The sequence below is a fragment of the Squalius cephalus genome (genome assembly GCF_949319135.1).
Source record: "Squalius cephalus genome assembly, chromosome: 23".
NCBI lineage: Eukaryota > Metazoa > Chordata > Actinopteri > Cypriniformes > Leuciscidae > Squalius > Squalius cephalus.
The window spans coordinates 14,383,255-14,408,305 of record NC_137144.1 but is presented as its reverse complement, the minus strand read 5'-3'; the positions used below and the strand labels follow the sequence as shown (position 1 = coordinate 14,408,305).

Below are 25,051 nucleotides of genomic sequence, written 5' to 3'. Positions count from 1 at the left end.
GCGCCTTTGTCGCTATTTTTAGCGACTTTTCAGACCCCTTTAGCGACATTTTTTCAAAAAAGCGACTAGCGACAAATCTAGCTACTTTTTTGACAAACCTCAGTAACCTCCAAATGTTGCCAGCACAGTCCTGCGAGCGCGAGGTTTGCGTTCTCCTTGCCGTCACACACCTCTCTCTGCGTCTACCCTGTTCAGTGAATGGCTGAGAGAGGAGCAGCAGCACGGAACAGACGTGAATGAGCAGTGTTGTTTCCACGGACTTATCACTTATCTTGTTTTATATTTAAAGAATTTAGTTTGACCATTTTATTTTATTACTTGTGCTTATCACTTGTAATACTCACTATCACAGTGCTTTAGTTCACCCAGTTGCGATCAATTCAGATCATTTTACACATATATAAAATAGTCATTCAACAGCTACTCGTTCTATTGTCTGACAAAAAAATATAGTAAATGAGAACAGCTTTATTGGACATTCGGCTATATTATATTATATTATGTTATGTTATATTAAAATACAGTATGTGAGCATGATTTTAACGAGAAAAAACATTAGGCAGGCAGAACGCAAGTACGCCGCGATGACGTAATGAATATGCTAATTGACGTATGACGTCATCTAGCGACATTTAGCGACTTTTAGGGGAGGCGTTAGCTACTTTCCTTTGAAAATAGTTGGCAACACTGGTCGCACACGGTCGCACACCGGACGCGCAGCGCCACGTCTTTTAAATTCGAACACATTATTCTCTATGAGAGTACCAAGCGTGCCGCACAAGCCCTGAAAAGTGAAGCCAAAACGTCTCGATCGCCCCCCGGTGACTGGTCCTAGTATAGGTCATAAGTCCCGCCTCCCCGTGTTATTCAATGGGACGTGATACCAACTAAACAATTAAATTACACTTCAAATATATTTTTTCCAAAGGTGGTTTCTTTAATTTGCTGTCGTTTTTATCACGCTGATGTAAGTTCAAGTGTCTGTTTCAAAAATAAGTTGTTTTTTAGTTAGTTACGTGATGCGGTGGTGTAACGTCATGATTGACAGCTGTGATTGACAGGTTCTCTGAGCGAAGTAGTCACTGAAGCACCACGGACATTTTTTCGGGATCTTCGGAGGACTGAGGAGATTGTATTTACTTTATTTTAACAAGCCTCTTGTTGTACTGCAATCAATTTTTAAAAAAGTGTGCAGAATCCACTCTCCCTGAGTGCATTCGGCGAGAGTGAGGGCGGAGCGTTGATTTCGCGGCTTTACTTCCTGCTCACTACTGCGCAGGTCTGGTCCCCGAGATCGCTACTGCGCAGACTCAAGTTCCAATATGTCAGCGCCATATCGGGACTCTGGCGGCTTCAGTTCTCATCAATGGAAGAGAGCGAAGGGGCGTCGTCCATCTTTTTTTACAGTCTATGGAGAGTACACACACCGGCGGCGTCTGTCCGCGGCGCCCAGCAACGGCTCAGGACCGTGTTCAAAATCCTGCCGCGCCACAGAGCGCCATTTACATAGTTTTATATTAAATTTACATTTATGTGTCTCAAATCGTAGTTAATGTATATACGGACTTAACCCCGTGCTGCAATATACATTTAGTTTTAAATTTATTTACAGAAATCAGAAAATTGCTGATGCTAACGGATTTTCAGGTGAGAGTTGTCCTAGACGTGGCGCGGCGCGGCGCTGAGCTGCGCGTCCGGTGTGTGACCCGCTGTCGAATATCACACCGACCTATGCAGTGTTTTCAACCACATAATGTTTATTTTAGGTTTCGGACATATAAATACACATAAGCCCTAGTAAAACAATACATTTGGAGTTTGTAAAATACACACTGATGTCTGTGGAAGCCGCAGTAACAATCTATTCAAATATAATTTGCCGACGTGTGTTATATCAGACAAACATAGTGGAAGTAACCATAACGTTTACTCTATTCTTCTCACGGTTCACCTGAGGAATTCAAGTGCTGTAAATCCGACTGACAGGAGTCTCTGAACTGCGGCGCAAACACACATATCGGCGCCCGTCTAAAGATTCAAGATCATGATTATTTATAAAGGTTTTTAAACGACCAAACACACTCACTTGCACGTATTTGAGAAGCGGAATATCAGATAGGTGATGACATGGTAAGCAAGTTTGTGAATATTTTGAATAAAAAAAGGAAATAAAAGCGATAGGCCTACATCTGTTATACTGTGTTATTGTGGCTGTGATCTATCACGTGACAAGCGTGACGCGTTGCCATGGAAACATTCTAAAATAACGGTCGCCTTGAAAAAAACTCACTCTGGGGGCCTGGGGGGTCAGTTAGAATATTTTAAATTTACGCTTGAAAGGGTTAACAGACATTGAAATTGTATTTAAACACAAATTAAATTCTTGTTTGAAGATGTTAAAGCGGGGTTTACTTTATTTCTTAACGACTAGCTGAAACATTCAGACTGAACTGAACACACTTCAGAATGTTTCCAACGACTGGAGCAGATTGAACGCCACAGACTGAAGTCACTGAACGTTTCGCGTTGGGGTCCTGATCACCCTGTCGGATTTTATTCTGAGATAACAACCAGCTGGATGTATCCCTTTCTATCCATACTTATATTATATTATATTAAAAATTATATCATATTATATTATTTATTATTTCTCTTTTATATTTTATATGAAAAGCAATGTCGCCTCACAACAAGGCCCACGGTTCAAGCCCCGGATGAGCCAGGAGTCCTTTCTTTGTTGGATTTTGCATGTTCTCCCTGTGTCAGTTTGGGTTTCTTCCTCCGGGTGCTCCGGTTTCCCCCACACTGTCCAAATGCAGTTTATAGATTGGATTTGATAAATTGGCCTTAGGAGTGTGAGTGTGTCCAGGCACTCTTAGTATTATTGGGTTGCGTAAGGAAAGGCATCTGGCTTAAAACCTGTACCAAATCTAGTGTGTGTGTGTGTGTGGATAATTCTGATGAAGCAGACCCTGCAAATGAGCGGGATATATATATATGATATGATAATGATATAGATGCATTACCCATGATAATGCATCTATATCCGTTTCCGTTCCACTAATGCAAATCAATTCTAATTCAAGCTTCCTTGAATGAATCTAAATATAAAAAGCTTTCAGGATAATCCTATTTATGGTCTATCATATGCTTCTCTGTGATTTGAATTCTTAGATGGCAAACCACCAATGCAAAGTCTAAAAGTCCACATCTAAATGATGGCTGTATGATCAGATTAGAGTGTTATAAAGGTCACACGCAAGCACTTACGGGAATGTTTTACTGCTCTAAAGAACAACTTGAGCCGATTAGCTAATTGCAAGGTGGATTGATGGTAAATGTAGAGTCAGAGAAATGTGTTTAAGGATAAAGTTAGTGTTATATTTAATTCCGCTGCACTCTGTTTTTTTTTTTTTTTTGTTAATTCTGAACAAGTTTCAGTTCCTTACATTATATTATACTGCATGGTTCAGATGTGAAGCATCTGTCATGAACAATGATTTTCCAGTCACACAAAACAGGTTAATCTTAATGTTTTCCACATGACCATTTATAACTGTCTCTCTATAAATATCTAAAATGTTCAGGTTTTGAATATAACTGCTAGATATGAAATATATACAAAAGGTAGGATGTAATACCAAAACACTGTGGCAATAAATAAAACATTCTGAAACAAAATCCTTTTGCTATTATAATTACACAATACAATAGAGACAGCCACATAAAAATATATAGTGAAACCACTGTCTAGACCAACGCATTCTCATCCTAGGGCGTCATATACACATGAGATCCCCTTTGTCATTTTCCAGTCACATAAAACGAGTCTCAAATAAATCCAGAGTGCCTAATTTTGTTTTGAAAAAAACACCCTTCATGTGCTTAGGTTGGAGTCCTGTACTGGCAATAAAAGTCACTACATGTGACGTTAAATTATTATTATTTTGTGGTTTAAAATAACCTCAAGAGTATTTTGTGGAATTTTGTTTTCTGAGGGAAAGGCATGTAAATGCAAGGCACCATTTCAATACAAAGATTTGGTAGGGTCGTCTTTTCAGGATCTTGTGTCTAAACTTAATAAAATAATATTTATCACCAAGGAATAATATATAGTTAGACTACATCAAGATATTACTTGATATTTATGTTACTATGTCATTTTTGCGGCACTAGTGCCACCGAACAGCAAGAATTTTACAGATTCTAATTTATAGAGTAGGCTACTTTTTTATTTCATACTTAACATTTTGCCACCATATCCTTTTATCTTCTAAATACATCCCATCTTCCTTCTCTCTTCCCAATAATTCTTCAATTCCCCTTCTATAATTTTCATTTCCCAAGAAATGTTGATTCGCTCAAAACAATTAGGGGAATTTTTATAGTGCCACAGATGGGTCATTTCTACAGTTTGTTGGATTTTATGTCCCCATGAAACAATCCTTCATATTTTACATAGAGTATGTGGCCGGAGGATTTTACCAAATGTGTAATCCGAGTGAAAGTAAAGTGAAATTAGTTTTTTCTTTGGACAAAGGTGATAATAAGGTGATCTGCCAACACCTTTTTGTCAAATCCATTATCAAGTATTTGCAAGCTGAACCTAACCGATCAAGCAGCTCGTCAACTTGAGGCATTGGATAGGCATCGAATTTCGATACAGCGTTCATCTTTCTGTAATCGACACACAAATGGACAGAGCCGGCCATTTTGGGAACCAAAACTATCGGGCTTGCCCAATTACTGTACGATTCCTCTATTACGCCCAACCCCAGCATGGCCTTTAATTCTTCCTGTATCACTTTTTTAATTGGGTTCAGGGAAACGATCGGGTCGACTGCGGACCATCTGCGGGGTCGGACCGTTTCGATATGGTGTTGTACGAGGTTCGTGCGACCAGGCGGCGAGAACACATCTGCAAGTCTGTCTGGGACCAGAGCAAGCGGATTGAATGGGATAGCCACTTCTGGTTAGACAACATATCCTCTCCCGAAACCACAGACGCTAGCTCGAACAAAGTCCCCTATTCCAGCGTTTCAGCAGGTGGAGGTGATACATCTGACATGCCCCGCCCTTGTCCGTAGGCCACTTTTCATAGACAATAAAATAAAGGTAGCCTACTTTCCTGACGCTCTCGTGTAGCCTACCCGTTGTGTACAGTCGACTTTGTTTGTTTGCACTGTAAATATGTCACGTTGGACAAATGCCATAATGTGAATTTTGAAATATTTGTTCAGGATTGTTAGGTTATAGGCTACTAGCCTGAGTTTGACTAGTGTGTCAGTCTTTGTCATAGACAGGCATTTTCTTCCTCTGACAAGACAAAAGAATAATTGAATATTAAAGATGTTTTCAACAAACCTGCTCAGTTCAAAAAAAACAAAAAAAAAAAAACAAAACTGTGAATGACCCAGATAGTGTTTATAGTTTTCAAGAAAACTGACCTGAATGATTTTAAATTATGTTTAAGTCACCATTAAATCAAAATGGACTATTCTTATTTTTCTTTATAGGATATTGCAGTATTTATTATAAATGGTGTTTCGTGCACATCATTATTTAAAAAAAAATTAATGTGCCCTAGTAATCTTTCATTAAAATAACTTCCCCTCCCTCTTGCAGCAACATCTCTTCTGTTCTCTGATGACGTGTGTATTGGCGCGAGGGCGGGATCAACCTGTCACTCACATGAGTTCGACCAATAGCAAACCACAAACAATTCCTAAAGGACAAAATCAAGCCCCACCCTACATTTTTTTCTTTTTCGAGGAGCCATTTCACTTAGATATCCATTACAATGGTGAAGAAAAGACTATCACAACTTTAGCTTCAATATAAAAACTGCATAATTCATGGCTTATTTTTCTCAAAGATATGATTTATTTACTGATTCATATTATCATCTGGACAGACTGGCTTGTAGGAGTCATGAGGTGTTCTAAAGCCAGTGAGAGACCAGATGGTTAAACCTGGAAGATTACTCCCCTTCCTGGAATTTGTTTTTATTTTATAACAAAAACTCCCTGTGCATTTCTGCTCCTACTATTTCAAAACATTAACCGATGGTCAAAAGGTTTTTTTTATTTTTTTATTAAATTTTTTTTTAGAGATTCTATCACTTTTTGTATTGTTACCACCAGTGTTTATTCAAAGAGAGAGATCCTGGCTGAACCATGAAGGTTAGATGTCTTCCAAATGTGCTTGTGTGCGTTTGTGCATATGGACCATATGATTTCAAATGCTAAAAATATATAATTAAATGCACATATTTAAAGGATATACATAATTCATGCATAAAAAAATAAATGTATGTACAACATAATCAAGCATTATAAATCTAAAAGCTTAAAAGTCACATATCAGGAAGATATTTAGCTCTAGGTGGGCATGTTTCAGTGCAATAATAAAAATATGAATCATAATGTGCAGCAAATTGTAAGATTGCCATAACAATAATAAAGAAACACAATGTCCCTTGTATTATGATCAATTGTAATTTGCTTGAATATTGACATGAAATACATTAGAAGCCAGTTCACATCTGTGACTCTTTTGTCATGTTGTCATGTCCCTTTCAATATTTAATTCGTAAAGCCATTAAAAATGAAAGAGAACACCGTTTCTTTGTGTAAATCTTTGCGTGCAAGCAAAACCTTTATGCTGTTAATGGCATGGAAAACAAGCCAATCATTAAATGTCTGCAAGATAAATAAAACTGCATTGCTGCAGAAACACATTTGAATGAGTATGTTAAAAAAAAAGGTTAAAGAATATACATTACATTTCCTTAATTTTCATAACATTCACAGTTCTACATTCACAAATCTTTTTGTCTACAGAGTAATGTGCTCCTTTTTTATTCCGAACACAAAAGCTCTCAAACTTACTTTATTGCTTAATTTATAGTTGTCCAAATAATGAGTTAAAAATATAAGGTGAATAATCTTGTTCCCGTATTTGCTGCATATTTCAGGACTGTAAATGGTCCATATTTATTTTGCAGTCCCACATTTAAAAAAAACAAAACAAACGACTCTTTAATATTTGTTTTTAAAGAAAGCACAGCATGTTTTCACTGAACATTAGTCTAGCAGCCAAAAGCAATGAAGTCCAGTAGTGACCTTGTGTTGCTCACCACACCCAGAATTTATCAAGCCCTGTTACTGTTCATTTCTCATACTTCCTCAACAACTTTATGAAATGAATACAATCACACCCCGACATTCCTGTTTCCCTTTATAAAAGCAAATCCACAGGCCACTTGCTCACACATTTTGAGAAACAAGCGCTTGAAAAAATAGAAATGACAAAGAAGCATGCATAATTATGAAAGCGAGCGGATGAAAACACGACTGGAAGACATAATAAAATTACGCAATCTCACAAATATATCATCCCTAATGATGGGAAGTTGTTGTTTCTCAGTAAACAAACACCGTAGGAAAGGAAACAGGAAATTGCTAGTGCTTAGATTGTTTCAAAGCAGCTTTACAGTATCAACAGGAAAAATAATGCAACAAAGTTTGTTTCGGCTGTACAGCAGATCTAGAAGAAAATCAAGAGTCATAGTCCAGTTTAAGTAAGTTCAGTGGTTCATTTCTGTTGTAAAAAAAGTTATTAATTTAGTTGATTTATCTATACAGCCGGTCTGGAGAAAACAGTGATGTCACCGGCCAGCTCAGTTCAGTTCTCATATCAATAATATTGTTGAATATTAAGTATTCCCAACTGTGAACAATATGACCGTTTCTCAGATGTTACATCTAGAAAAGTATTTCTGGTGTGGCTCTCATTTCATAACATACTGTAAAGACACGCTACAGTTCTTGAAAGAAGTGTTGAACCAGTTACATTACATTAAGGCATTTAGTGCACAATTCAGAGTGATTTTAAGTGCTTTTGTTTCATGCAGTGGGATCCAAAAGTGCACAAGAGTGCTGTAATTTAATCGCAGCTCTGCTGATATTTGAAAAAAACAGCACAACTGCGAGAGTGAAATTGCTTTTATACAAAAAGTTCCAAATGAAATCCCAGCAAAACTGTTGCACGTCTCTAAGCAACAGCGTTTTGGAATAATCAGTTGAGTGAATAATTCAATGACTCACTCTCAAAGACAGTAGTGCAGTGTTACACTTGTTTCATTCCTGAATTAATCAGTGTTTTCGAACAAATCGGTTGAATGAATGATTCAATCACTCACTCATGAAAATTAGTCACTTGTTGCCATCTACCGGCGTATTTTATGAACAATATCGCATTCGTAGATGTGCGATATTGCTGTGTATCAGCACGGCTGTGATTTGGACGTAGGTAATCACAGCGCACAGCTACGAGTGTGGTATTGTGTTTATACAACAGTTCAACAGCACAATTGTGTAAATAAATAAGAAACAACAATGGAGTGTCTTTAAAAACCCTCTTTTGAGCAGAACTACGTCTTTCCACCATTGATTCAAATCTCAATTTGACAGTTTAAGTTGAGCCCAAGCCTCCATTACTAATACTAATATATCAATTTAGACTAACGAAGGAATGTTGAGTCGCTTCATTGAAGCATATTGTATTATGAAGAGTAGAATATTATGACAGAGAGATCGACTAAGCGAGTGCATTGCCTGCATCTAGCTGATATTCTTCAGGTCAATATTCATAATCATAAATTACCTTTGAATGTCTGCTGAGGACATCTTTGTCTTTGACTATTTAACTGTCCAATGAAAGCTAGCCAATGCATGTGTAAGTAGTTTCAAATTGTACCTTTCAATATAAAGGGGTAATCACAATAACAAATTTCTCAATACCAAATACTGCATGTTATTTATAAAAAATTGAAAAATAATATTTAAATAAACAATATATCAGCCATTATAAAAGTAGAAGAAGTTTGTACAATAGGAAATAAACACAAGCAAACAGTTCAGTCAAAAGTACAAAAGCAGCATTAGTACAGGATTTCAGTTAAATATAAAGTTATGAAACTAAACTTTGCCCTTGGCCAAATTGATTTGTAAAAAGTAGGCCTAATAGATTAATAAGAACTACATTCTCACCTAAAAAAAACTCTTGGGTGACACAATAACAGTAGTAAATTATGGAGGGTTTGCTCAACCGCCATGAAACTCTCTTTGAGAAGCGGAGAAACAAACGGTGAAACGGTTCCAGAGCTGATACTGTGGGAATATCGCATGGCTGGAAAATGCTCTCAGCCAATCAAATTCAGATTCCAGTTAAATAATAATAATAGTAATCAAATACAGGCAGCAATCCAAACGTAAAATACACACCATAAACGTAAACGTAACATAAACACTACCATACACGAACATCAACCGACAACCAAAGACTGAAAACAGAGGAACTAAATACACAGAGATAACGAACTAAATGATGGTCGGCCTAAAAATGTTCGGCCTGTTTTGAAGGTTTCATCGGATGTATCCTTAGCGGCCTTAAATCACCCACAATCCTTTGCACACATTCCAATTTGCAAAAATAAACTGAAAACGAGTCTGTACTAAGCTTGTCTGAGTTTATTATGAAATGTAAGACAAAAGCATAGTTTTTCTGTAAATTAATCATTAACACTAAACTGCCAATAATAAGCCACTGAGAGACCACATACGGCTGTCATTCACTGTATTGCTTTAATAAAAAGCCAGTTAGTATATATTAATTTTATTTTTGTACCGTGACCGTGGGGGCGGGGACATGTGTGACGTAGCCATGCGGTCTTACTAGACCGTCTCATTCTAGCGTTTAATCAGAGAATGTCTAATATGGCGAGAAGTTTCACTCTCAGTACACTTCCGGCTTCTGAACTGGTTGCAGTTCCTCTCAGATTCCATATGAGGGCGCTCACAGGACGAGTGCAGAATGAATGGAGGTCTATGGCGCTATACCAATAAAAATCCACTTTTCTCAAAATATAATTTTTTGTCTAGTAATTTGAATGTTGTATTCGAAAGGAGATGTAAATAAATCACACATTGCTGGGTGTTAGATTTTTTAGAGTCACTTATTTGCTTTAAAAAGTTTTTTAAAGTGTCAATGACGTCATACACATGTACGACCAGAGATACTGCTTTACGGCAATCCTTCACTCACTCTGGTGCGTTCGCGCTCTGCACTTTCTTTTCACTCGAGGCATCGACAACACAGCTGACACAGGTAAACACACGTGCTAGAAGAGTTTTTGTTTTGTTTGTTTCTGGTCCCGCTTCGGATGCCACGATGCCATCAAGCGGTATCTCTGGTCGTAATCAGTCCTTCACTGACCAATCAGCGTCCATTAGCAGAATGCTAGCGTGTTATGGGCAACAACAACTCAACCTGTAAGAAATCAAAACGACATAAGTACTCGTTCATTCAACTTTCGATCTAAAACCCATGTTGAACTTGCACAATTTACAATCAGATCTGAGATTTCTCAACGGCAATCGGGTGAAAGAGACACATTTAGCCGTCTAGCCCCATAGACTCCCATTCATTCTGCACTCATGGCGATCGCCCCCAGTGGAACTCTGGTGGAACTACAACCAAAATTCGGTACAATAGGGCTTAATAGGGAGTGGGCAGGCTCTCCGTAGACGGGCTCTGGTTTAATGGACCACTTGCACTAAGTTTCGTGACGCACATCCGTTTGGAATCGGGGTAACAGCTGGATTTCTACTGCTCCATCAGCGCCATCTGGTGTCAGAGATGGAACGTGCAATTTCATTCAGTGCTTCTCCTTCACTAGTTCCGCCATGCGGTTCTTATGCGTATTGCACACATGCCTCTTTAACGCAGCACACAGCGGTGTTTTGCACTTTGCTGGTTGAATAATTCGGAATAATTCGGAATGAATAATTATTCACGGTATTTTGAAGTGCCCACGATAACAATACCGTGCATGTTCATTATCGTGATTAACGTATATTTGCACGTCTAATTTATATCATTATACCACTAAATTGGTGAAAGTTTTAAAAAGTGACTTGTGACCTAAGAATAGTGCAGCATCTGAAATATTCCTTCATTTTACTTAATAATGGGGTTTTTTTCACAGAAAAATTCTAAATCCTGAAACTGTCCGAGCATTTCCAGGTTCTGAAGATAAAAGCCCAAATTTGCATTGCAGTCTCAGACTTTGGACCCCATCGTATACACTCAACAGAGATGGGAAGCGTGTTATCTCTTTTACTTCAGTGTTTACTTCTCTATAAACCTCACTTGATTAGGCCATAGTCTACACCAGACAACCACTGACACCTGGCAACGTGTTACTGAAGGTTTAAATCAGCTTACAGGTCAGAAATGCTGGAGGACAGAAGCACTGACATTTATATAACTACTTTGACCTTAAAGTTAGCGGAGATTGAAGACACTAGTGACAAATGCGGCCATAAACCAGTCCTGGGCTCTGAGCTTGAAAGCGTTATTGAAAGCAGACTTAGGATAAAGGTCATATTCATTCACAGTTTTAGTGTAATCACGTTCATGGGAAATACATTTGTAATTTCCATACATGTCAGCCGTCATGGCTGGGATGAGGTGGAGGCATTCTGATTGAGTCTGCTGGCATGGGATTCTCTTGTCCCCATGTTCCCATACATAAGTGGCATGATGGGAATCAACAGGACAAGAGAGATAAAAGGGGACATTAGTGGGCACAGAGTGTCGGACACTTAATGGAGCCGTCCATGATTGTTGCACATCACGTCTGAATCTTCCCCCTGAAAAAAAACATTTGTTAAAGAAACACGAGTTAGGAAGATGGTTTTGTCTTTAGTCTTGAAATATTGCGGGGGATTTTTTTTACTTAAAACAACATTATGAGATTATTCTTATAACAAACCTGTTTCTTGGTGACATACGTTAGTCAGTCCATCAGCAATGTTTTGTATTCCTCCTCTGAAACAAAAAAGAAAATGATTTAAAACAGTGCTAGGGTGTTGTAGCAGGTTGCCAGGGTGTTGCTATGGAGTTTCTAACCCAGCTAACAGGAAACCTTCTCAGAACTTTGGCTAACATTGTGGCAAGGTTCTCTCAAAGTTCTCAGTAATGTTAATAGAATGTTTGTTTAGAGTTTTCTGGGCCCGTTGCACCAGCTGGACGTAAAAAGATGGACGCATAGTTGAGATTCCATTCATGATTCTTACAAAATTAAATTTGCTCATCATAAATGAAGCTACTACACCATCTGATTTCAATGAGTCAGATTACCTAACAAGTCAGCGTTTATCCAAAGTCTCCTTGTACATTATTACAACGTATGTAAATGGTTATTTTTGTAACGTCCTAAACATGTAAAAGGTTATTAATAAAAGTGTGAGGATATGTTGTTTGAAGTCATATTCAAATAGAATTTCTGGAAATCCGTTTCAGTCTGATCGTATTTCGCGCGGTTTATGTGACTTTCTTAAGCTACGTAAAACATAAACGCCTTATAGAAAACATGCTGAAAATCGCTGCAGAAACAAGGTTGTGTTGTTGCAAAGTGCCGGACGAACAGAAAACGACAATATAACGGAGACATGTTGTGAAACCGACGGAGACGACAGCAAACGCAAACCAGCCTCCTACCGTTCAGCCGTAGCACAGCGGCTACACAATGTCATGTTGTAAATGAGACAACATCTGTATTATTTACATATGTATTGTATTTATTTACATATGTACATATTACATTATGCACATCTGTATTATAACGTTGTTATGTCGCATGTCATGTGTAAATGAACCCATCATCAACATTACAGTTCATGTCTGCAGTTACAATTAACTCACAATTGATTCACAAAGATGAAACTAACCTTTTCCGAACAAATCACGACTTCTCACTTCACACCTACCTTTGACTAGGCGTAAGATTTAGAATAACCAGTTGCGTGAATAATTCAATGACTCACTCACAAAGCAAGTGTGTCCAAAATCGCATATTGAGTACTACATTTGAATTTACTTTGTGACCGTTAAAAAGTATGTTGCATATGGTATAAATATGCAGTAATAATTCATTCAGACATATACTAGTCTTTTCTGAACAAGTCTTTTCACTTTACACCTACCTTTGACTAGGTGTAAGATTAAGTCTCAGACATGCAGTGCTTAGATGGTGCAACAGACATAATTTACTTAAGCCGCGTTTTACATCCAGCCTAGTCTTACAACCGGGAGTATGTCCAGCTGGTGCAACTGGCCCCTGGTCTTTAATAATGCTCTCAAAACATTAGCACAAAAACACAAGCACAAAAACTATATATATATATATATATATATATATATATATATATATATATATATATACAGGGCCTGAAATTAACACCCGACCACACGCCAAATGCGGGTGAATTCTGCAATTGGCGGGTAACACTGTCAATCTACCTGCCACATTGGCAGGTAGCCAATGAGAATCGACCCTTCGCGGGGAGTTTGATTGACGGCGATCTGGCCAATTATAATCCGCCGAATTTTTTTTGTCCGACAAAGCAGTCAGGAGAGTTCAACGTTGGATGATTTGAACTTGAAAAAACGGAGTGTACTGAGTAGACCTACTGACATCTTTCCGCAGTTAAAACTTCATTCCTTCTTATGTTCATTCATGTTTATTTTATGCTATAAATTAACTAGAAGGAAGAGATGATCGGTTCACAAGCAGCTTTAACTAACCGAGGCACCACAGCGATCTGTCAAGACACATTACAGAGCCACAAAACGGTATTGTCTAAATTTCTTTAAAAATGACCAAATTTTAACGTTGATACTTTGTTTAAAATCAAAAGTAACCAAGACTGTCTTGTCTGTCAGCGTGTTGTCAGTGTCTCTGCTGCGCGATGTGTTTTTCATTGCGTGAGATCATGGTTTGGCGTGAGCGCGGTGTAGCTTGTCGGACATAGCAACAGTAACTAAAGCGGCTGGGTCTTTGCGTTTTTTTTTTTTTTTTTTTTTTTTTTTTTTTTTTTTAACTGTTGTTATTTGACATTTAAACGAAGTCAGCCATACGCACCAAACGCGAATATGCGTCTAAATTCGCGCCTGACGCGCTATTCGCCTCCGGTGTGAACGCACCATAACGGTTCCTGAACGCTGTAACAGCTGCCCAGCGATCAATACAGCCGCGTGTGATTTGTTTACATAGCCTACGAGCTGCACTCGGTCTATATCTGTATTCTAAGAGTTATTATTACTTGTATGGATCTCGTTAATAACTTGACAGCACTTAAATGTGTATTCTTACAAGTTAAAGAACAAATGTTTGTGCAGTTCCTTTTTTTTTTCACCTTTTATGAGGCAAAAAAAAAAAAAAAAACTGGCTGGTAAAAAGTCACTGTGGCGGGTGGATTTTTAAATCCACCTGCCACAGTGGCTGGTGGTCAAAAAAGTTAACTTCAGGCCCTGTATATATATATATATATATATATATATATAGCACAATAATATAATATTCTTTAATAAAAGAATAAAAAGATAAAGCATACTTAGTTTGTGACGTGCAGCCTCGTTCAGTCCAAGCGCAGTATGGATCACGGGAAAGAACACATTCCTCACAGGAAGAATTGTAGTCTTGACATCTCTGCAGGTCTAACACGGACAACTGCCCAGGATATCCTACAAACAGCTTCTTCTGCAGATAAAAACAACAGCAGTGAAAATTTACAGCAACTAGGAGTATTCGTAGGAGGTACATTCTCTTCTCTCTTTTTATTAAATCTGGTTTTACTCCCAAAAAAGCTATTAAAGGGATCTCTGGACAAACGAACCTGAACAGAGTCAAGTTTCATTGATTGTATTGGTGCTGAGCCGTCGCACAGATGCGTTTCAGAGATGATAAAAGCTTCGGAGCCGTCCTCCAGGATCTTGAGGATGTCGCCATTATCTAAGAAGAGCAAAGACAATGAATGGGAGTTAAGCAGTCTGTGGTCTGAAAGAAGTAGTGAGAACATTTATTGTAAGCAGGTTCAATAGTAATTTAAAATTGACAGTACTAAGCGGATATAATGGAAAACGTATTAAGGCTGGAATACACGGAGAAGTCCGGGTCGCTAAAGACCAGAATATGTAATAATGATTGGCGAAACATGTATTTAAGGGTTAATAATACAAAAATTCTCATTCTAAAGGGAACATATGACGAGAAAACAAATTTACTTTCATCTTTTGAAATAAAATAGTTAATTATACTCTGAAAGTATAACTTCAAACTTCATCCAGAGTCCAAAAAAAGACTCTGCGGTTTCTGGCTGTGTGTAGCACCAGCTCTGCATAATCCTTCTGAAGGATCCCATGCTTACAAAAGAGTGGCTGAAGTTTATAAAAGTTTCAACATGGGTTGTTGAAACATCAACAAACCAGTAGCTTCTGCAACAAAGAGCTACATTGAATTTCAAAGCCAAAAGGAGGGTTTCAATTGGAGACCTAAAGGCACAGCAGGAAATATAAATAAATTGGGGGGGGGGGGGGGGATTTTAGGGGTCAGAAAATGTTTTCTTGTTGTGCAAAGAACTTGACTATGTTTTCAGCAGATTTCAGGGATAAAAAAAAATGATGAAATGACCCATATGACCCATTTAAGCAGGAAAACAACAAGAGAAAAGCCGGTAATGAGGGAAGAGCTTTTTATATCAAGTGTTTTGTTATTTTCTCTGGCATGAAGGAAGTCACGAAGCAAACATCAATATACAGAGATCTTGAACCAATTTACCACATCCATGTACCTGTTGCAAGCAGCAGCACATTGTGCATGTTTTCATCTGAAGCTTGGACTCGGTCAACGGCTATCTTGGTAAAGTTCTTATTACTTGTAAAGAAAGGTGTGTCTTTTTGAATGGGATGAATCCAGTCCTTCATCTCTGGATAGTCTTTAATAATACGGAGGGTGGGATGTGGAATGGAATTGCTGTTTTCCACACACTGGAAAAGATGGAGTTATATCAGTTATAATGTAATTTCAGTTAGCATTGTTTGAGGTTATAACCATCTCATTGTCACCAAGACAAAGGCCACGGCAAAAATGACTGTGGATTTCCTCAAGTATAAGAGGAGATTTAAAATAGATATTGTGAGGAAACAATAGCCTTGGCTCACCAACAATGGCTATAGAAATAACCCATAACTATTCACCTTTGGGTCAAGAGTAAAATGATTGAGGAAGTTGTTGGGCATAAATAAAACTTAGGAAAAAAAATACACAAAAATAAAACTTGGGAAAATGTGAATTAAATAAACATTTGCAGTGAACAGGCTTCACTTGAATCAAAGGCTACTCAATACAGGGTTTTTTTAACAATGTTTTAATGCAAAAAATAGGGTGATCCCATTGTGATGGACCCAAGCACAATATTACAAAAATGTTTGGTAAATGCTAATATATTTACACATTTATTAATTAAAATTAATATCTAATACTTTTTATGTTACTAAAAATAATTATTTATTTTAATGATTTTTTCCCCCCAATTAAGTTTTTCTCTTGCGGCCCCCAGGGAGTCTACGGCCGTCAGTTTGACTCAGAACATTGTCAACTTAGAAATAATACCACAATACCAGTTGAGCTATTCATCAAATCTGGAAACAATATGTGGAATATTGTTGACACACTCATGTGGTGTTTGTGAATACTAGGAAACTGAAAATAAAAACTTCCCTACACATTATTTGACCACAGTGTAACTGTCACCGTCCCACAGGTGGGACGTTTGCCCATATATATTTAGAACAATACAATCTCTAGTTTTCATATTTGGTGGTGTTTTTTAAAATGGATGAGGAGCAGTAATTTATCAATTTGCAACAAGAATATTTCATATTCATTAGGCGTGTTTAGGCCTTTATTTTGAAATAGAAATAAACATGAAAAATCATGAAAGATTGGTAGAAACCTCAGTTTGTTTTCATGCCAAGAGTTCAAAAGATAACACCAATTAAATTTTATGAGAAAAAAAGGTCTGAAAATGTTTAGAATATAAAGAAAAATATTATGGATTCTCGATTTGTGATGCAGCATGCAGCGGCAGCGAGCTATAACGCACATATGTGCTCTTTATATGTTTATTAGAGGTTGAAATCAAATCAAATACTGCCAAAACACCCATACTATTTCTGAATAGGATGTATACTTCATAAATTGTCTGAAATTATGGAAATACATGATTCAGATCACTCAAAACATATATGAAAATGGAGACGCCCTTATATGGTCAGTAAGGAAGCTGGCTGTCCATCTAGTGAAAAAGTTTGGTACTGCGCCCAAATAAAATCTTACTGAAAGCTCATTTTTTGAGATATCAACCTAAAATTTGGAACACAACTTGTTTAGATTTTTGGCTTTAAATTTCTAGCAGTTTTAGAGTAAAATATATTTTGTAATATATATATTTTATATAAAATATAAATAATTATATTTTTACATTCTATATGTTCATAAACTCAAACTTATATAACTTTTTTTCTGTTTCACTTTCACAATGTTTCACTTCTACAATAATCTGGCAAATGTCTACTTAAAAACAAGACCAACCATATGTCTATATTCCAAAGCATTCTTGAATTACAACCATTTAAGTTTGTATAGTGATTTTTTTGTCTATGCGAAAAAAGGGGGGGTGACAGTTAAAGGGTTAACTGGTAGGTGTTGTAATGCAGTGTAGTGCAAAACAAGAGTGCAGACTAACAGATCATTGAGTTTTTCTATCCAAAACGAAACAATATAATAAAACAAGATGTTTATAAAGATTATTCTGTAAAGGAATGTTGTTGCTCACCGTTCCTGGTCTTGGGCTGGGAATGGCCTCAGTATAACCTTTGAAGGAAGATTTCTCAAAAACATAATCAAGATCCTTCAAGTAGTATATGCAGACAGCAGTAGAGTTCCTGTGCAAATGTGAAAAGAACAGATTGTTAACACACACACACATACACACACACACACACACATACATATATATATATATATATATATATATATATATATATATAAAACTGATGGCTTTTTAGTTCAGGTACAATCTGCAATCTCTGGCCCAGTTTGTTTTCTGGCTTCCACGGCTTCAACTTGCTGTGTTTTCCGCCAACTGGAAACACGGGTTGTCGAAATATTATTGGGTAAATTGGCAGTGGGCGGAGTCACATAGACCAAAACAAAAACAGACATTCCATCACGAAACACACATTTTAAACAAGGCTGTTGCATTGTTTTTTCAGAGAAATTAGTTGCTGAACTTAGCATGTTATCCGTTAACATATAGTATTTTTATGCTTTAGTACAGTCGTCATTCGCAGTGCTTCGTGGGAGTAGGTGGAGCTAAAGAATTCTTTTGGTGTTTTTTTTCTTTTTCATTGACAGCCAATCAGAATCCTTCCTGCTTTCAAGAGCTACAGCATTTAAAGTGGCAAGCGACAAAACTACAGCGAGCGCGTCGAAAAAACTTAGCGTTATCGTTCGTTGGTGTGGATGCGAATCCTCTTAGTTCAGCCTTCCACTTGGAACAATGACTGATAAGCTTAATAAACAAGCGACAATTGACTTTTTGTGTTTGTACTGATCACTTTCAGACTGTGGCCCGGTTTACACCTGATATTAAGAAGTGTTTTGGTCGATCGGATCACAAGTAGACGAAGGAAACACATCCCGTTTACCTGGTATTGTAATCTGTCTCTTTTGTCCAGTTGCAACCACTAATATCCTTATTTCTTCAAGGGGAGGGTAAATGTATGGGCTTTTTCTGATCTTTCGATCTAATGGACGAAGTAAGCTCACGCAATTTACATATCAAAGTGCCCGAAGACGACAGAAAAACATACGGAGAACAGCAGCTTTTATTTCTGCTCTGAGAGCCACAAGACGAGTGCGTGTTAGAAATCAGGAATGGTGAGAGAACATTGTGCTTGGTACGTTTTTCATCTTCAAACCAAACTTGGGTCTCCAGCAGGCCCGGGGTGGGTAATCGTGAGAATCGGGAGAATTCCCGGTGGGCCGCTTCACTTTTGGGCCGGTCGAGAATTTTTTTTTTTTTTTTTTCCATATTTGTCACGTTAGTAGGCTACACACGTTCCGCATTCGGACACCGCAGCGCGCAGCCTCTGCATGGGTTGTACCATGTGAGGGAGTTCTCCCCTCCCCTCCTATAGAGGGGAGGGGAGGGGAGAATTATGTCAAATTATGTCCAATTATGTCACATAACATTTACCTCAGGAAAGCCATTTAATGACCATAATATAGGCTATAGCACATTAGTTGGCTAGAAAAAAAGAGCTATAGAGAGTATTTTGCGAAATATGTGTACTATATACATATTTATTATATTTTTACTTATATCATTAAATAAAGTTGTTATTATAATAAAAAAACGCATTATATTTAATTTGAGTTATTTTTAACCTTAAATAATACTACCAGCTGATATGGTATGTTTACAGCGTTAGATGAGTTTTTTTTTTCTTGAGAAAAATTGTGTACCTAATATTTATCCAAATGAGTCAATATTAAATCAAATCACAAGAATTGAATTGAAATCGTGAAATTTGTTCAATTTAATAATAAAAAAACGTAGCTTACCAGAAATTGTACCATATAAACATTGTCACTAAACCTAATAAAATTCATTTTAGTTACTAAAATGTTTTGACAATCACAATACACTTATTGTGATGCAAGATTTTTTTTTTTACATCCCCCCAATGCTCCCCCCCTTTTTATCTTCATTATGAGATGAAAGTAGAAAAAAACAAAACAAAACAAAACCTCTCCATTAATAAAGATACTATTTTATTGCTCTTCTCGAAACCTTCTTAACAAGAAGTAACAGAGTAAATCCAATTTAAATATCAGAAGATAATGCAGTCTTTACCAGCTGCTGGAGAAGAGCGCATACACTCGTGACTTCATCCAGTCCTCAGCATGCTGCACAAAAACATCCTGCAGGCGGTTGAAGTACAACGACTCACTAGGAATCCCACACACGAGGCGTGCCTTCAGGAAGGAGGTCCAGATGTTCTGGAGGAGCAGCTTGGGACCACCCTCGTCAACCTATGATGAGAGAGTGTTATTTTCACAGGTGGAAAATATTCAGCTGAATTTCAAGCCCAGATATATTTGTCTATCCACATGCCATGAAAGCTTTGTTTCTCTTCAGAACGTTCTCAGATCTTCCCTAATGTTCTAGCAAGGTTCTCTCAAAGTTATGAACAAATGTTCTTCCAGTAGCATTAATAGAATGTTTGTTTAAGTGTTCTGGTCTTTGAAAATGTTAATTTCAAACTAGGGCTGTCAAACGATTAATCGCGATTAATCGCATCCAAAATAAAAGTTTGTGTTTACATAATATATGTGTGTGTATGGAGTATAATTATTTTCTATATATAAATACACACACATGCATATATATTTAAGAAAAATGTGTTATTTATATGTTAAATATTTATATATAATATAAATTATATATAATATAAATATATATACACAGTATATACATGCAAATATTTCTTAAATATATACATGCATGTGTGTGTATTTATATATAGAAAATAATTATACACCGTACACACACATATATTATGTAAAAACAAACTTTTATTTTGGATGCGATTAATCGCGATTAATCGTTTGACAGCCCTATTTCAAACGCTAAAACGTTTAATTTATTTGGAATTTTTCCTAAACGATAGCCTACTACTTGTTTCAGAATTGACAAAGAACATTCAATAGTAACGTTCCCATAATGTTTGCAAAATGAGTTCCCTTAACATCCGCATAACCACTTGAAAATAATGTTTTCACAACATAATGTGAACGTTAGCAGACTGTTTGTTTTTTAATGTTTTTTATTGGTTGAACAACTTCTGCAGCTCATGCTTTGTTTCCAGAATCTGATATCTGTCCAACGGTCTTGTTTCCAGCTGATTTTAACAAAAAACTGCTGAAGCGCTGTAAGAAGAGTGATGACTGCATTGCTGGCATTGTGAGTCAAGTTGCACGCCATGGAGGCTTGCAGTGCTGAAATGCAATCTGGCTTTGTAAGACATCTCTTTACCACCTCCGCAATAATCATAGCAACCAATCGCTGACAACCAAATGCCTTTATAAGTCCTTGAAATGAGTAGGATGATAAAATTGCTTTTGAAGGTCACTTTTCCACAATAATTGTTCTCTCAAACATGTAGGAAGCCTCACAAAGAACAGACACATCTTTCATATCCATGTGAGAAACCTACCTTACAAACTCTGGCAACTCTAGATATCCAAGGATCAGCTTCTGGGCTTGTGTCCGAGTTTTTTTCACGAAATAAGACGTATATCTTCTCATTCAAGGAGTCATTTTTGCGCTCGGCCAGAAAACTGGAGATAAAAGTGGGCTCTGTGGGGGGAGTCCGAATAAGTCATGAATTATTTCTTTATTCATTCCACTTTTTGTACTAATTTCAATGAACCTCAACTTTAGCTTCAAGTGTGAAACAGTGACTAGGGAGTATTTTGATAGCTGAAGCTTGGGAGTAGAAAAATGCTGCGCTGTAAGCAATTGATGACCTTTCTCTTGCTCAGCAAACTCTTGTAAGCAAAACTAGTGTATAGGCTACTTAAGTGCAGTCTTTAAATGACATTAAAAGCAGAGTCAGATCTACGAGTTCACTTAGACTAATCTGTCCTAAGTTCCTTAAATCTGAAATAACCTTTCTTTGTGGACATTTGGAGATGTCCTCAATTAGAAAAACAGTTTAAACAGTTCATACATAAAATACAAGTTTGCCTAAAAATGCTAAAATTGTCATTTTTAGTGAAAATGTGTGATTCCACCAACCTGAGACCCACTGGTCATGCATCCATACGCTGATTCGATTTCCAGCTTTTCTTCGAAACTGCAGCAGGGTTCCATCACTGTAAAGAGGAGCTGCTGCATAGAGGTCTCCATCTGCACATTTAAATGGCAACATTCATTACAAAAGAGCTGAATCACTTTCTCAGATCTGTCTATCTGCTTACTGAAAGCCTATTCTAGATAAGCATGTACAATCCTCCAGCTCATTCACAAAGCCTGCAGATCAAAATATTAAGTGGCTTGTGCTCCGCACTTACCTGCTATCAGAGACAGCGAGTTCTGTGTACATGTGTGAGGTGAGATCGCTGTGCCGTCTACAACCTCAGTGGAATGATTGCTTTCTGTGGGAAACTTTGAAAAGAGACAATCATTTTAGAGAGCAGCGATATGGCAAGCCATTTTAACATTTATTCATTTGCATGATATAAATGAAAGAGATCTACAATTGAAAATACGATTACAAATGTATTAAAATTAAAGTTGAGATGTCAAGAATTTCTGTAAGTGCTCACATAATATTTTATGTCAAGAATTCATTTTTGTAATAGTAATAACTGATGAGCCATTTTAACAAGTAAAAATGATAATCTTGATATCAGGAATTATTTTAACTAGTGAAAATTTGAATGTTGATATCAAAAATTCTTTTTTCTGGGAATTAAAAGTCAAATTGGAATTTAAACTAGTAAGACATTGGTTCTCAATCACATATTTGAGTGTTTAAATGTAAATGTCACACAGAAATTACTTCATATTAATACTTTTTCACTAAAGTTTATTTGCGGTAAAATTAACGACAAGCTGAAACCAGACATATGCACAGCCAGTAAAGCTGACAAAAATTACAGAGAGTCCAAGCTTATATAAAAAACGTTTTGGGAATGGCACACTTTGGGTGAAGATTTGCTGCGAATGCTCTCTGAGGAAAAAGTTTCGTGCAAGACAGAGCAAGCGAGCAGGAGAGAGAGAGAGAGAGAGAGAAAGAGAGAGAGAGAGAGAGATCTTTTTATTAAAATTATCTAGCTGCAGCCAATGCTCCCTATAAATAAAAATGCACTCTACGAAAAGTACATACAAATACACTGTAAAAAAAAGTTGCTTCCTTAAATTAAGTACAATCATCTTGGGTGTTTAAGTCATTTCAACTTAAATACGTTCTATGCACGAACGCTGTTGCCGTATTTCCGGTAGAATCTCAGCCAGCGTTTTTACGACTTCCGCATAGCGCGTTCTAGCGAAATGTACTAGAGGCAAAACTTTCATAAAATTCAAATATAAAATTTTCTCAGAAACAGAGACAACTATTTTAGAAAGCGATTCGCTAGTCGGATTTCGCATGATATGAGAGAATACTCACCCTCAAAGTTGTCAACCCCACTAAATGCAAAAACGGCTTCTGACGCAGCATGTATTTGGGGGGCTGAGACTAAACGCGCAAGCGATCGTGCATAGAGCCTATACACAGCATTAATGTATAGATGAGAAGTAAACAAAAAAAATATATATTATTTGTATTATTATTATTATTTTACAATAACTCTTTGAATTTTTGGGGTAATACTATTTGGGGGTCACCCCAAAGACAAGGAATGTAAACAGGAAACGAGGAGCTTATGAGGGTTAATCATCCAAGTTGATTGTACTTAAAAAAGGCAGCAACTTAGGCTACAGCGTACACAATCATATTCCGTGAATCTGGTGGAAATTTTACATGCACATAGAGTTGAGTCAAGGTACACATATTTTTTCCACAGTATGGTCTTACTAAAAAAAAAAGGAAACAACACAGCAACATTTGAGAGAAACTGTGCAGTTCTAAATATGTCGCAGAGCTATATGCAAAAATCTTGCTCTAAATTTGTTTCTCACCAGTTTCCAACACTTTGGGTCTTCTCCATTCGTCCCACATACGAATGTGCAGTCTTGAAATCTCTCAATTACAGTGACTACATTTTCACAATAGCTCTGCATATATGGAGGAATATTAGAAAGACTGTTATAAACCACAAAACTCCATTTGTTTTTATTTTTAACATCTTCAAAAGAATTTAACTCACCATACCACATCTTGGTAAGTTTGGATTCAGAGTGAAGCTCTACAAATAAAAATAAAACATCATCTGAATAAATTCTATACTTTGCATCTCTATAAACCGTGTTTTATTTTATTATCTCGGTCACAAAATCTTCTGAACACTTCTCAAAATGTTTTTTTTTATTACATTTTGAGTGCTATGACTGCACAATTATTTAACAAATCATATACAAAGCAACAGATCACATGAATGTTTTCTCACTAATCAATCAAACAATAAACATTTAAATAATGTATTGTAACCATAGCAACGGATTGGACATGTTGATGGAAATAAATCTTTCATGAACACCTGCTATTCTGCTTTTGTTTGATCAAATGACCTGAATGAAACTGCACTGACAGACACGTTTGTTGTATATGGACCCAGCTGTCTGTGTGCGTCATGGCTTCATTTCTAACTATCACAATATATAATTTAATAGGCTCAACTTACCAATTACTCCCAGTGCAAAAAGTTTCAGTTACCTTCAGTCTTAACCGAAGCGTTAAAAATAATCATTTCTCATTGATATGCTACTATGCTTTATATTCCAACTCTGAAATTAGTTTGAATAGAATTAAAATAAGATTATTTTAGTAATAATAATTTTATATTTCATAATATTTTCAATAGGAAATGGCAAAATCATATACATGCATTGTGATTCATATAAATATCACATATAATTGACATATTAATGACCATTTACCTCCAAAATCTGACCAGTGTCTACATCAACATGTAGAACATTATTTAATCCTCCCAACAAAAGACTCTTCGATCCTTCTTCATGAAATATGACTGTATGACTATAATTCGTGTTGTATAACAGTAGACAGTCATCTGAGAAAAATAAAACTTGAGTAAATTTATGTCGTAGTAAGATACAATATATCAAATTTCTCACAAACACAATTTAGACTGCATTATTTGATATACAAAACAAACATACTAATTAGGGTAAATTTGTATTTTCTCTTACCTTGTCTTACTGTTAATCTGGGATTAGAAGAGCAAAACACGCACTGAAAGCACGCTCCATAAATAAACCAAGGATACGACAAAATGCCTTTGATGTCGACAGAGAAATATCGTTTTAAGAGCATTATCCTGGAGAGTCTATTCGCTCAGAATAACTCGAACACATCTCATCTTACAGCTACAGTGCTTGAGACTGAA

The 25,051-nt window shown here is 36.8% G+C and overlaps 1 protein-coding gene across 1 annotated transcript; it reads right to left on the bottom strand.

Moving 5' to 3' along the window:
* Positions 1-8,804: 8,804 nt before the first annotated feature.
* On the bottom strand, positions 8,805-25,048 carry sema7a (semaphorin 7A (JohnMiltonHagen blood group)). The gene is made up of 14 exons (XM_079860218.1): positions 24,855-25,048; positions 24,582-24,715; positions 23,852-23,890; positions 23,664-23,759; positions 22,052-22,145; positions 21,777-21,887; positions 21,193-21,335; positions 19,830-20,008; positions 17,745-17,853; positions 15,699-15,894; positions 14,745-14,860; positions 14,463-14,608; positions 11,840-11,895; positions 8,805-11,717 (listed from the first exon to the last, which is right to left on the bottom strand). The coding sequence occupies exons 1-14, from the start codon at positions 24,976-24,978 to the stop codon at positions 11,350-11,352; spliced, it is 1,911 nt and encodes a 636-aa protein (XP_079716344.1). The 5' UTR covers positions 24,979-25,048; the 3' UTR covers positions 8,805-11,349.
* Positions 25,049-25,051: the final 3 nt, after the last annotated feature.

Excerpts from the sequence above, each read along its gene's own strand:
- sema7a (XM_079860218.1), bottom strand. The coding sequence starts at position 24,978 with ATGCTCTTAAAACGATATTTCTCTGTCGACATCAAAGGCATTTTGTCG. Across the intron at positions 21,336-21,776 it reads GCATGACCAGTGGGTCTCAG|AGCCCACTTTTATCTCCAGT; the intron begins GTTGGTGGAATC and ends CTCCCCCCACAG. Across the intron at positions 14,861-15,698 it reads TGTGCTGCTGCTTGCAACAG|ATAATGGCGACATCCTCAAG; the intron begins GTACATGGATGT and ends TGCTCTTCTTAG.